Source organism: Ptychodera flava, chromosome 5, assembly GCF_041260155.1.
Source record: "Ptychodera flava strain L36383 chromosome 5, AS_Pfla_20210202, whole genome shotgun sequence".
Taxonomy (NCBI): Eukaryota; Metazoa; Hemichordata; class Enteropneusta; family Ptychoderidae; genus Ptychodera; species Ptychodera flava.
In genome coordinates this window covers 43,695,336-43,708,525 of record NC_091932.1, presented here as the reverse complement: position 1 = coordinate 43,708,525, position 13,190 = coordinate 43,695,336, and the positions used below count along the sequence as shown (strand labels likewise).

Sequence of the window (13,190 nt, the reverse complement as noted above, 5' to 3'; positions counted from 1 at the left end):
TTCATGTTGGATTGGAGATTCATGTGGACTAGGACTTGAAAAGTCTCTTCAGTTTGCCAATCCAGTACAATAATACACCATGTGATCGCGGTTACAGCTAATTAGGTGGAAGGGAAGAACATTGACTTCTGGTTTGTTTGCAAGGGAAAGGCCGCAAGTTTTCCCATGATCATGTGGTTTGCATAGTGTCTTTAGTGAATTGGGTGGAGGGGGGGGATTTTAGACTGAATTTACACAGCAACATTTTTTTTTCCTTTGCTCTTCCCAGGACATGGAATATGGTGTTTGAAATTGAGGCGGTGGGTGCAAAACCTTTCATTCCTTCTTCATTATCAATATTTTCAAATGAACACACGAATATAGTGAGAAAGTGTCTCGCTTAAAACAAACTGGGGATACAATTAAAAGACAGACTCAAAATTAGTCTTTATGCTTTTATTAGCTCATACAGTCATATATGCCAATAAGATGTCCAATGTACATAAAAGGATTTTGAATGATGCACACCTACAAATCAAATGAGAAACAGCTTTCTAACAGTCCTTTTCATCAAGATTAAATATCTTTTGCTTCAATATTTGCACTTCCCTGATTTTACAACTACGAAAAAAAAAGTTCGTAATCAGCATCTTTGTATCTAAGCAGAGTTCATGTAAATCTACAGGCCACCACGCAGACGGAGTACCAAGTGAAGAGTAGATTCTTTCTGGATGTTGTAGTCACTCAGTGTACGACCATCTTCCAGCTGCTTGCCGGCAAAGATGAGACGCTGCTGATCTGGAGGGATACCTTCCTTGTCTTGGATTTTTGCCTTAACATTTTCAATGGTGTCTGATGGTTCGACCTCCAGAGTGATGGTTTTGCCAGTGAGGGTTTTGACAAAGATCTGCATACCACCACGGAGACGGAGTACCAAGTGAAGAGTGGACTCTTTCTGGATGTTGTAGTCACTCAGTGTACGACCATCTTCCAGCTGTTTGCCAGCAAAGATGAGACGCTGCTGATCTGGAGGGATACCTTCCTTGTCTTGGATTTTTGCTTTGACGTTCTCAATGGTGTCTGATGGTTCGACCTCCAGAGTGATGGTTTTGCCAGTGAGGGTTTTGACAAAGATCTGCATACCACCTCGAAGACGGAGTACCAAGTGAAGAGTAGATTCTTTCTGGATGTTGTAGTCACTCAGTGTACGACCATCTTCCAACTGCTTACCAGCAAAGATGAGACGCTGTTGGTCTGGTGGGATACCTTCTTTGTCCTGGATTTTTGCCTTAACATTCTCAATGGTGTCTGATGGTTCAACCTCAAGGGTGATGGTCTTGCCAGTGAGGGTTTTGACAAAGATCTGCATACCACCACGAAGACGAAGTACCAAGTGAAGAGTAGATTCTTTCTGGATGTTGTAGTCACTCAGTGTACGACCATCTTCCAGCTGCTTACCAGCAAAGATGAGACGTTGTTGGTCTGGTGGGATACCTTCTTTGTCCTGGATTTTTGCCTTAACATTCTCAATGGTGTCTGATGGTTCAACCTCAAGGGTGATGGTTTTGCCAGTGAGGGTTTTGACAAAGATCTGCATACCACCACGAAGACGGAGTACCAAGTGAAGAGTAGATTCTTTCTGGATGTTGTAGTCACTCAGTGTACGACCATCTTCCAACTGCTTACCAGCAAAGATGAGACGCTGTTGATCTGGAGGGATACCTTCTTTGTCCTGGATTTTTGCCTTAACATTCTCAATGGTGTCTGATGGTTCAACCTCAAGGGTGATAGTCTTGCCAGTGAGGGTTTTGACAAAGATCTGCATACCACCACGAAGACGGAGTACCAAGTGAAGAGTAGATTCTTTCTGGATGTTGTAGTCACTCAGTGTACGACCATCTTCCAGCTGCTTACCAGCAAAGATGAGACGCTGTTGGTCTGGAGGGATGCCTTCCTTGTCCTGGATTTTGGCTTTGACGTTCTCAATGGTGTCTGATGGTTCGACCTCCAGAGTGATGGTTTTGCCAGTGAGGGTTTTGACAAAGATCTGCATACCACCTCGAAGACGGAGTACCAAGTGAAGAGTAGATTCTTTCTGGATGTTGTAGTCGCTCAGTGTACGACCATCTTCCAGCTGCTTACCAGCAAAGATGAGACGCTGCTGATCTGGAGGGATACCTTCTTTGTCTTGGATTTTTGCTTTGACATTCTCAATGGTGTCTGATGGTTCAACCTCAAGGGTGATGGTCTTGCCAGTGAGGGTTTTGACGAAGATCTGCATACCACCACGCAGACGGAGAACCAAGTGAAGAGTAGATTCTTTCTGGATGTTGTAGTCACTCAGTGTACGACCATCTTCCAACTGCTTACCAGCAAAGATGAGACGCTGTTGGTCTGGTGGGATACCTTCTTTGTCCTGGATTTTTGCCTTAACATTCTCAATGGTGTCTGATGGTTCGACCTCAAGGGTGATGGTCTTGCCAGTCAGGGTTTTGACAAAGATCTGCATTATGCTGAAAAAAGACAAAAATACAATCAGTTTGAGACAAAGAAAATAAAAAGTGAATATATAAAAATTTATAATCTGCCATTGATATTTTTAGTTTTGGTCGAGCAGGGGGCGGAATGAGACTAACGGTTAGCTTCCGCTGTCGGCGCTGTGCCAATCATCCATTTATCATGGCGTCGCCACGATTACAATGAATCATAAAATTTGCATATGCAATGAGATATTTGCAGGTCACTGCAGAAAGACTGTGACGCAGAGGAAATGCCGCCCAGGAAAACTCACAACATTTCTAAAATTTTGTTTTCGCGACATGAGTAATAGTTTTTCTGGCCAACTGTTTGCCTTGTTTCCCTAAAAAGATACAGATACGTGAAAACATATCGGAAATACACGGCGTTTATCGTGACTACGAATCGTCCGACCAGAGCAGAAGTGAGTGACAAAGCGTTTCACGAATTTTCGACAAGGCAAACTACTTGTTATAGTGGCAAGATTCGTTATTTGAGATTATCCTACGGGATACTACTGTACAACTCTCTAAGATTCCTCTATCGTGCGGTTTATTCAGAAACGATTTAATCCATACAAATATAAATTAGAGGGCAGATGTCTTCTCCGGATCGAACAAAGCGGGAAATGCGCACGTAGCAGGAACCTTCACAAACTTCACAGCCACCTTGTATCATTCCCGGTAACCTTTAAAGGTACGATTTCTCAATAATGTGACGAACAAATTTCAGTCTCTGAAACACTCTGTGAAATAAGGAAATAGGATTTTTTTTTACCTGAGGTTTGTTTTTCCGAACTCTTCCACGTACTGCCAATTGTCTTGAAGCGACGCCGACTATGACTCGCAAACAGCGGTGGTACTTGTTATATACATATCGAAGGCCGGATATGATATCGAATGAATGTTGATTGGACGGTGGTAGTCACGTGGTACAGTTGTCCTATTTGATTGGTTGCTATTTTTACATATGACTGTGACATCATGTGATATCGTGACGGCCACAAGGAATTATCTCGAACTTCGAAGAACGAGACTTGCGTAAGTAAGGACTAATGAGTTACGTATGAACGTACGTACGACAGCAAATTCTTGATGTCACAATCACGGTCCGTATCGTGCTTATATAGGATAGAGCTTAGTCTCCTCCAAAGGGCCTGTGTCTTATATATATAACATTCGGAAGACCGCATTTGTCCGGGACATAAACGACGCTGACGTTTGTTTTATAGCCATGATATTATTGATACCACGAGTGTACGACTTTTGGTCTATAAGCTTATTTAAATCTACAGTAATATATTTTACCATGCATTGATGATTTTTAAGTATTTTCATTGACCCTCGAGGGTCAATGGTATTTTTCAATGCAATTTAATTCGGGAGTTTGGTATCAAAGTGCACGTGACATTTTCTTATTTCATGGCCAAATACTGAAATGATTGAAAGTGGAACAGAACAATTGTGAAGGACAACTGTACTGGTTTAATCATGCATGCATGTAAAAAGAGAATATCAAGGCCTGGCCTTTAGACTGTGTGCAAGGTTAATAGTTAACTTGGTCTCCACATGTGTTGTTATTGAAAAACTCGGAGAGTTTTGCCTATCATGGGTAAAAGGCATTCAGTCATGATATGGAATCTTTTTTTTAATAATAAATAAATATATACACATTATGATACAAGGAGGGTGGAATACAGAAGAATAAGCTGCGAACTTAAAACTATTTAAGACAATTTTTTTACTTTGAAAGTTACAAACATTGTAAGTCTTTAGTTGAGGATGAATTTCACTTTGTTACAAAATGTCCAAAATACGGAACTTATCGAGACATTCTGTTTTTATCCACAAGCTTGGATAATTGACTTTCTTGATTTGAAGGACAGAGAAAAGTTCATGTATATCTTTACTCACAAAGATAAACTACCTTTTGTGAAATTTATTTCTTATTCCTCCCCAGCAGCTTCACCCAGTGTTTGTTGAAGTTTGTATCTTTGAGTTTTGTAATTTTTGCCTTACCGCACTCCCCGGGGTGTGTTAAGTTGTTGAGCAATAAAGTAATAAAGTAAAGTAATAAAAGGGTACAAAAAGTTTATGCCAATCCGCGCGATTCACAGACCCTGAACATTGCACAGTCATGCACAGTCCGTCTCTCTGATATAAGCTTACATGTCCGTTATGGCATCGATGTAAAGACAGTAAAGAAAAGGCCATACAAGGTATACGTTACTCCATGCATGTTACAGCCATATGGTTAGCCTACTCCATAGACAGACACGCTTTTACTGTCAATGGTTACTCTCATACAACTTTTTAGCCGTGGGTATGATACGCCGGTATATTAGAACAATAACGCACGGTATACAGGATACACTCTGACCTATATTTTCGTTGCTGATGGATACACAATACTCGAGTACGACAACCGAGGAGGCTCGTGAAATCATTTTCAATAGTTATTCAAAATTGTAGCATTGACGAATCTTCTAGCTGTCACTTTGATTTTGACATTAAAGTGCATTTCCTTTCTGTAATAATTATAATAATAATAGCCCTAATAATAAAGTATTATATAGAAAAATAGGTTCAATTTCCGTGAAAATTTCACCATTAGGGTATTTTGGGTCGAAAAGACCAAATATGATATCGATTTCACTGCCCCATGTTTCCATGGTAACCATTTTAGGTGTTGAAAATTTCAGTTTTTCTAATATCCCATGAAAAGTTACTTTGATTGATATGAAAATTATCTAGTGGGGAAGTTCGGGTCAAAGAACACAAATGCCAGACTTATGTTTGGTTTCGAGTTGCCATAGTAACTATTTTGGGATTGAAAATGTTACTTTTTCCCTAATTCCTATTAAAGAACTATTAATTGATGTAAAAAATTGATAATAATGGGTTTTCTGGTTAGCACACCAAAAAAAGACACACTCATTTTAATGTGAGATGTTTCCATGGCAACCATTCAGAAGTAACAACACCTTTTTTTCAGAAGTCCCACAGCTTCAATGAACTGTTTTTGATTTCTATATAATACTTATAGCCCTAAACTTGTAATAATAATAATAATAATAAGAATAATAATTATAATAATAATAGCAATAATAATGTTTTGTTGCTTGCTTGTAAATATATGGTTTACATCACATTTGTGGCAATAAAAGTGTAATACAAAAACAATTGAATAATTAAATCACTTTTATTTCAGTGGCGATTTTGACTTTAGACTCCCTTATATTTTGAGAATCATTTACATATTTCACAATGAAATTTATTTTATTCCGAGGTCAATTTTAACTTTTTTTCTCGAAATTAAATAACTTGCACTTTATTTTTCAGTTTGATTTTGATTTGTCACTGCAGAATGAATTTCATTTTCATTTCTGTTTTCATTTTGATTTTTCATTCTCACTTGAAACGTTCTGATTTGCATCTTGATTCATTTCCGTTTTTGATTTTCCTTTTGATCTGTGTTCTGATTTCAGTTTTATTTTGTTTTCATTTACCCTAGCTTTTTATTTTCACTTTAATAGATTTTAACTTTCGCTTGAGTTTTGATTTTATTGTTCACTTAAAACTTAACATTCATTTCCAACGTTTTGACCAATCTATCGATACTGGTACTACCACACGCTATCGTTAATGGTCAAATGATAAGACTGAACAAATTATTGCTTGTATTAATAAACGGCGATAAATTACCGTTCTTTTAAATGTCAATGGCAGACAGCAACATAAATAACAACAACGGGGTTGCTGGGTCATAGTACAATATTAGTAAAACCACTGACAAGGAGAAAAACAGGATGTAGGGTGGTTCTTTTGAAAAAAAAACAAACAACAAAAACAGTTCCATATAGGGCCTATGGCACATACATAATAGAAATACGGAGAAATAGATATCAGCGTCCGTTTGTAACACGTCGCTGTGGCACTTGAACTGCCTACGTTAGCAATTTGTGACGTCATTGATAAGTTTTACTTGACTGGTACAGACTTCGACTGTGCCCTGCCACCACCCAATTTCTTGCACAGGACGCGTACGTCGCCCGGAAAGACGAATTCCGGTCTACCTCGTCAGAACGTTCTGAACCAACTTGTGCATGTCCAACAAACATTCGATATGTAGAATAATGTACACACAGGTGCCGCCAACTAAGCTGTTCGTGCAAAAGGTGTTCGGGCGAAGTTTTTCAGCGGGCGGTCAACTTTCAAAACTAATCAGCGGGCGGGGAGAAAATATCGATATTTACTTTGGGCGGGGAAAAATTTCATTACTTTCAGCGGGCGGGAAGAAAATTTTTGTCAGTGGGCACCAGAAAATACGTAAAGGGAGGGGGCGTGGTTGATAGAATTGGGGGAGAAATTAAGTGCCTAACTTAGAGGGGAGCAATGTTCTAAGGTATACTGCTAACTGCTCGCATGTTTTTTGTGTTGATCTGGGTTGCATAGTGGGCATCTAGTTGGCAATGGGGAATTTCAGTAGTGGGGAGAGGGCAGCGGGGAGCTCGAATTGTTGTGGGGAGCGGGGAGCGGGCAGACTGTAGATACCGGAGGGCAGTGGGCATCAAAATTCAGTGGGAGGGCAGATTTTCAGTATATGCCAGTGGGAGGGCAGTTACGAACAGCTCTCACTTTCCCCTCCGAATTTAAGGTCAAGGTCAAAAATAAAAAAATCGGTATATCAGCCTTCAAAACATGTTTTCTGATGATTTTGCGAAATTCATGAAATTTATCTGTTGGCGGCACCTGTACACACTGACTGTAGGTATCAGCACAGCAGTAACACCCGATCCCGGGAGCAGAGGCAGGTATATAGAGACATTTGAGCTTACCCTGGCCTCAAGACTGTCCAATATCAATTCGAATATCTTACCTCCATGTGTATATCAAGAGAATTTGGGCCATGGCCGTGCGGCTGTATAGGTATCACACCACGGCCTATAGCCGGTAACACACAGCCCTATGCAGAGCTATTGTCAGGTCTGTTTAGGGAAATAGAAAGCACAGTCGCCTGGTGGGCTATTCAGCTCTGGGACTATTCGCCCCATAGACGAGTGTACAGAAGCGCCTGTCCACTCGTCTATGGGGCGAATAGTCCCAGAGCTGAATAGCCCACCAAGCGACTGTGTAGAAAACAACGGAAAACCTAAGGCAAAGCTGTACCGATCGAAACGAACTTGTTTCGATCTGAGAGAGAGAGAGAGAGAGAGAGAGAGAGAGAGAGAGAGAGAGAGAGCCGGGGTAGCTACGGTAGGCATTACTGGTGATAACTTTTTATGAACTTGAATTATTAAGGGCTGGACTACGAATGTATTCCAGATGGTCTATGTCATACGGAAAAAACAATGAAACGGCAAAATACTGTCCTTGACACTGGGAATAGACACTTGTACACGAAGACCTCTACGGCCGGGTTTTGACGGCTATATACTGTACATATCGATATTGTGCAAGACTGAGTCACGTACGCTTTCTGACAACTTTCTGACAATCCCGGCTGACAATACCTACATGTAGGCCTACAGTCATCGTGATTCGGGCAAACACAATATCGTAAAAGTGATACCTTTCGATTATCGACTCATCAAAAAATGCAATTAAATTATATGTCATCAAGTATTTGCTGTATTTTCCTTTCTGATCAACATGTCTTGATTTTCTTCATTGTGCGCATACAGCTAAGGCAGGGACCATCCCTGAAGTCTCAGCATGCAGCAGACGATACAGCGGACCAAGCAATATTGTCAGTGCTGTCATTTGTTCAAGTATAAAGCATACGTGTGTGAACCAAACTCTAAGCAAAAAGCTTTACATAATATGATACTGGGTCAGAGCAACTACTGTACCTGACAAGCTTTTGTAATCAATCTACATATGTCAATGCAGTGTCAATAGTCCGTGTCGGCAAGGCGCGTGATGATAACAAATACAAAAGAGATCAGTAGTCAAGAACGCGTTTTTTTCCCCTGACCTTTGACCGTTAATATTTTATGGTTGCGCATACACTGAGGGAGATGTCATGATTTTAGTAGCATTGTCAAATGTCATATCATGAACAGAGAGCAAAGAAATTGTTATGAACATGTCAGGGCCTGTTGGCACTATTTCATCAGGTTTTATGGACTTTGTTTTTCTTTTGCTATCAATGGACCTTGATGAGAGAGCCATAGAAAATTCTAGATTGCAGCCCGGGATTGCAGCGCCAAATATGCGTTGTGGTTTTGGAAATATCCAAATGCCATAACATTGTGAGCTCAATGGGAAAACATGATGTGCACACCAACTTTTTACTCAATTGGAGCCATGTCTAACTAAACTTCTACTAGGTATTTCTACAAGTTGCTAGGAATTTGACATTGGTTTGAGCTTCACATTCTACACAAGTGTACAACTTCCTGGCATCAAAAGGGAAAGAATTACCTATGGTATGAAAGACAAAATGAAATTTCATGAAGACCATTGAAATTTTTATGTATATTTTATTTTCATTGCTTACACAGACTTGTTGCATTAGGGAAAGACTGCATTTAACTTGCATGGTACCTGAAACCCGGGTCCTTGCCTGACCAACTCGGGTGACAAACAGAAGACTTTTAATCCCCCAAGGTGTGAATGTTTCATTGTTATGTTTATCTTATCCAACTGGTGCCATTGTAGAAACAGGTCTATGAAATTGATCTTCTGATAACTAAGTAGGGAAGTAGGGTATTAAGTTAATGGAGCTTTCCCCGTAATGGTACAAAAAACATTGAGGAAATAAAACCTAATTACAGGAACAAAGACCTATTTGAAAATGAAAGTTACCCTGGCAACAATCAGTGATCAGGTGTAAAAATTCACCAATATCAAATGATGTTTTTTTTTCAAGCATAAATAAAGTTATGTTGAATGTAATACCTGTCTTTGTTTGGCACATTTGTTTCCAATGCCACAGGTTTCATTGACAAAGACATGTGTCACTATTTCCATTGATGGAAGTCTGTTGGAATGATACATCTTAAACAATATCCACTTTTTACATTGTCATGTTGCTTATGATATTGGCAAGAACCAAGCTATGTAATTACATAGCAACCTTTTGAATTACACCTTGGAGTGATTTCATGCTTTTTTGTGAATTACTGTGACATAGCCTGACAACAAACATTGCACACGTAATTCATCATTTGTTATAAAACGGAAAACAGAAAAAGCTAGAATTTGAAAATTAAATATGAAAGTCACAGTGTGACACTGTTGAAGACCTGGTAGATCTGCTTTGTATGATACAAAGTACATATTAAAGGGAGGCGATCATCGGAATGCTGCTAAAAGGTTGCCAGGGACCCCTACTAAAGAAGTAAACACTGTATATAGGGTACGTTGGCGATTGATGAAAGTTATATGTTGCAGCTATGTTGACGTGGTGCATCTAGATATCATGCATGAAATACATTGTTTGTAAACAAGAAAGTTGCACATGCACAGTTCCAATGACTGCTTCCCTTTAAATGGAAGAACACTAACATGTCATGGTAATAATCAAATGTAAGGAAAGAGCCACTTGTTATTAATTTACAAAAAAGTATTAGTTGGATAAAAAGGTAGTTTACATAAAGCTATACAAAAAATCTAGTTGACAAGAGTATCAAAGAACAGGTTTAAGACTTTCCAATTTAGCCCCAAAACATCAATAATATCATAATTGTAGGCTTTTATACTGACATTTGCAAGAACAAATTGGACACATCAACTACATGCATCGTGACTGCTGGAAACATCTACAGCATACTTGTAAGAAAGAATATTTGCAAGTGATTTATATTTCAAGGTTTTGAAAATATCATATTACAGTGTGTTTGTAAACTTTTAAAATTGTGACATAAATAAAGAAATTTCACATTTGTACACCAGTAACATTCTTGTCTTCGCACAGGGAATAAGACTTTACTACAAGACCAGTGCATGCATGAATGACCCTGTGACACTCACCCTTCATAATAAGATTTAACAACCCTTTGAAATTCAATGTAAATGTGTGAAAGTAAGATTAACAAATCTCAGCAAGCAGTGATGTAAAACACACCGATGAAATCTCAGACATACGGTGACCTTGCATTGTGCAATGTTTTTGTCAGAGTGATCCAATCTATTCATCATACAGTGACCTTGTATTGTGTGAGAAAGACAACAGTTTGATAGCATCTATTCTTTGTTAAAGTGTAACCAATTAAAGCACTAGGTGTTCATTATTGAAGTATGATTTATTTCACACAATCATGAGTGACAGAAGCAAGGTGGTATCCTTGCTTCCAATGTCAGTGACCTTGCCTTGAAGATTTTACAAATAACTGTATATACCTACGGCTGATCTCTTGAAATAAAATATAATCCGCACTCTTATTTTCATTCTTGCTCTTGAACATTTCTTTGATTTGCCTAATGCTCAAAAAACATTAATTTAAATATTTCATTGTGCAAGCCTGTAAATATGCAGTATTTACTGACTTCCCTGATGGCAATAGCAGCTAGCTAGTCTAGATGCAGTTTCTTTCCTTTCTTTGCTAAACATATTAGACTGTGTTTTCAATTTCTAGTATTGATCAATTCCGTTTTTAATTTTCAAAGTAAAGATTTTGTTTCCATAACTGAATTTAGTTTGACATAAATACAGGACAACACAGATCATGTTATAAAGTTTAGGTGATGAATTTGTATTTTTGGCAGTAGTGAGTTACATAAGTCTTGATTTTTCCACAGTTTTAATTTATGATCCATTTTGTCTAACTGATCAGTCCATGGATATAAATGTTCAATCCAGTGAAATTGAGCACTACATCAGTATTCAGGCTCTTTTTTCATTTTGAAATAAAAGTTCAGCCTTTACTTATCGAAAGGCATGCAATGGTTGTGCCAAAGGTTGATAATGACATTCACAGCAATTATGCTGATTGTGTTTTCAGCATCCATACATACACATCAATTCACTGCAGTGCAATGTTACAAAATATATTTACTGGAATACTGACAAGATCATCACCATTTACCGCTGACACTGCGCCTCATGGCAATGAAAAATAATATAACATTTCCTTTGTAATTCTCTGTCATTTATGAATTTCAAATTCATCTACATAAAATACATGGCAAATATACAAATTATCCCAGTACCTATTCTACATGTGTGCATTGACTTGAAAGCCGTGATTATTATTGCTTGTGAAATCAGATGATTTAACCCTTTCCTCCCTATTTCTGTGCATAGAGATCCAACCACCCTGATGAAAACCATGGGAAGATACCAAGTCTGGTGGTGAAAGGGTTAATTTAGAACCATAATTAATTGCAAAAATGAAAGCTACATGAAAAATGTGTAGGAATGTTCTCAATACTTGCTTTCACTATGCATTTAGACTCACCATTATAACACATAAAAGAATTTCTCTTGCATGACTTATCAGTCTATAAATAGAAATGTCTACTGTCCATATTATGGCTGCTGAGTCAGTATTTTTCAGGTTAACCAATTGAATATAGAATAATACACTGTCTTGGTAACTACTCAGTCACAGTATTCAAGACATTTCCATGGAAACCACTTATGATAAATTTCACCTGAGTTTCAGTGCATAGACATAAAATATGAAGACAGTTTATTCCCAGTGTGCCTCTGCAGTGATGTCTGATTATAAGCTGGTGATGTGTTGACAATATCCTTAATTCACAGACTTTTTAGTCAGAAGCTTCTAAGCTTCAATAAATGGTGATTGAGATGTAATGATCATTTTATCATCCTTTAGGTATCTCATCTGTAACTATGAAACAACTCAGAATCTATCAGTTCCCTTTTTTGTGCCATGTAAATGAAAATCATGAAAAATGTATGGGGATATTGTAGTTTGTCAATCTGAATTTTATATGTTAGATGACAATTTGAATAAAAGCCCAACTGAAAATGAAAGGAAAACATCTTAATCCAAAACAATATACAATGCAAGAACCGAGGTACATGAATATTCCACATTGATTAAGGGTCATTAGCATAGAATTTTAATACTGAAACAATGATCATTAATGTAATCTGCATATTTGAATATCATTATACCTCGCATCTTGCACTAATAGCAAAGCAATGAAAGATGTTCTCGAAATTTGTAAAGTCTGAAAAAATGATTGTGAAATATAAAAATTGTCAGATTACAATTGTGGAACAAAAATACTCATTTTGTAAATATTTTCCCATGATTGGGTGATTCTTGAAAATAAGAAAACCGAGTTGCAATTTGATGCACAATAAGAATTACAGAGTTGGGCATCTCGAGTTGGGATTCTAAAACCATCCTGTCTGTCTAATAACAGACTGATTTTCTTGTCAACCATAAAGTATTGCCTCCTGACACATCTCTGTCGTCTGTAAAAATGTGATGGCAGCATATTTTAAATGTACTGGCACCATGCCAGGTTGTTAGGCTGTTAGAATTACTCAGACTCAGCAAGGAGTTGGAAGGTTTTTGATACCCTGGTCACAGTAGGAAATATCTACAGGGTTAACTTTTTCAAAAATCTCTCTTTGCAAAACACACTTGGACAGTCAAAATGCATAAATGCCAACACACATTATACCTTCCACGAAAATTTTCCACGTGACCTGAAGGTTAGTAGTGTAGTAGTCGTTTTGGTGAATTTGAAGTCACTGAAATTAAAAAGCAC

General features: G+C 38.1%; 2 protein-coding genes across 2 annotated transcripts in view; both read right to left on the bottom strand.

Moving 5' to 3' along the window:
- Window positions 1-420: 420 nt before the first annotated feature.
- LOC139134042 (polyubiquitin-C) lies at window positions 421-3,729 on the bottom strand. Its single transcript, XM_070700890.1, has 2 exons — window positions 3,274-3,729; window positions 421-2,492 (listed from the first exon to the last, which is right to left on the bottom strand). Exon 2 carries the CDS (start codon window positions 2,486-2,488, stop codon window positions 659-661), a length of 1,830 nt encoding a protein of 609 aa, XP_070556991.1. The 5' UTR covers window positions 2,489-2,492; window positions 3,274-3,729; the 3' UTR covers window positions 421-658.
- A 5,258-nt stretch (window positions 3,730-8,987) lies between these two features.
- The window catches only part of LOC139134041 (uridylate-specific endoribonuclease B-like), a 28,397-nt gene continuing 24,194 nt past the window's right edge, over window positions 8,988-13,190 (bottom strand). Inside the window, exon 8 of the mRNA XM_070700889.1 lies at window positions 8,988-13,173. The gene's annotated coding sequence lies outside the window, so the exon portion shown is untranslated. The remainder of the gene's footprint in view (window positions 13,174-13,190) is intronic.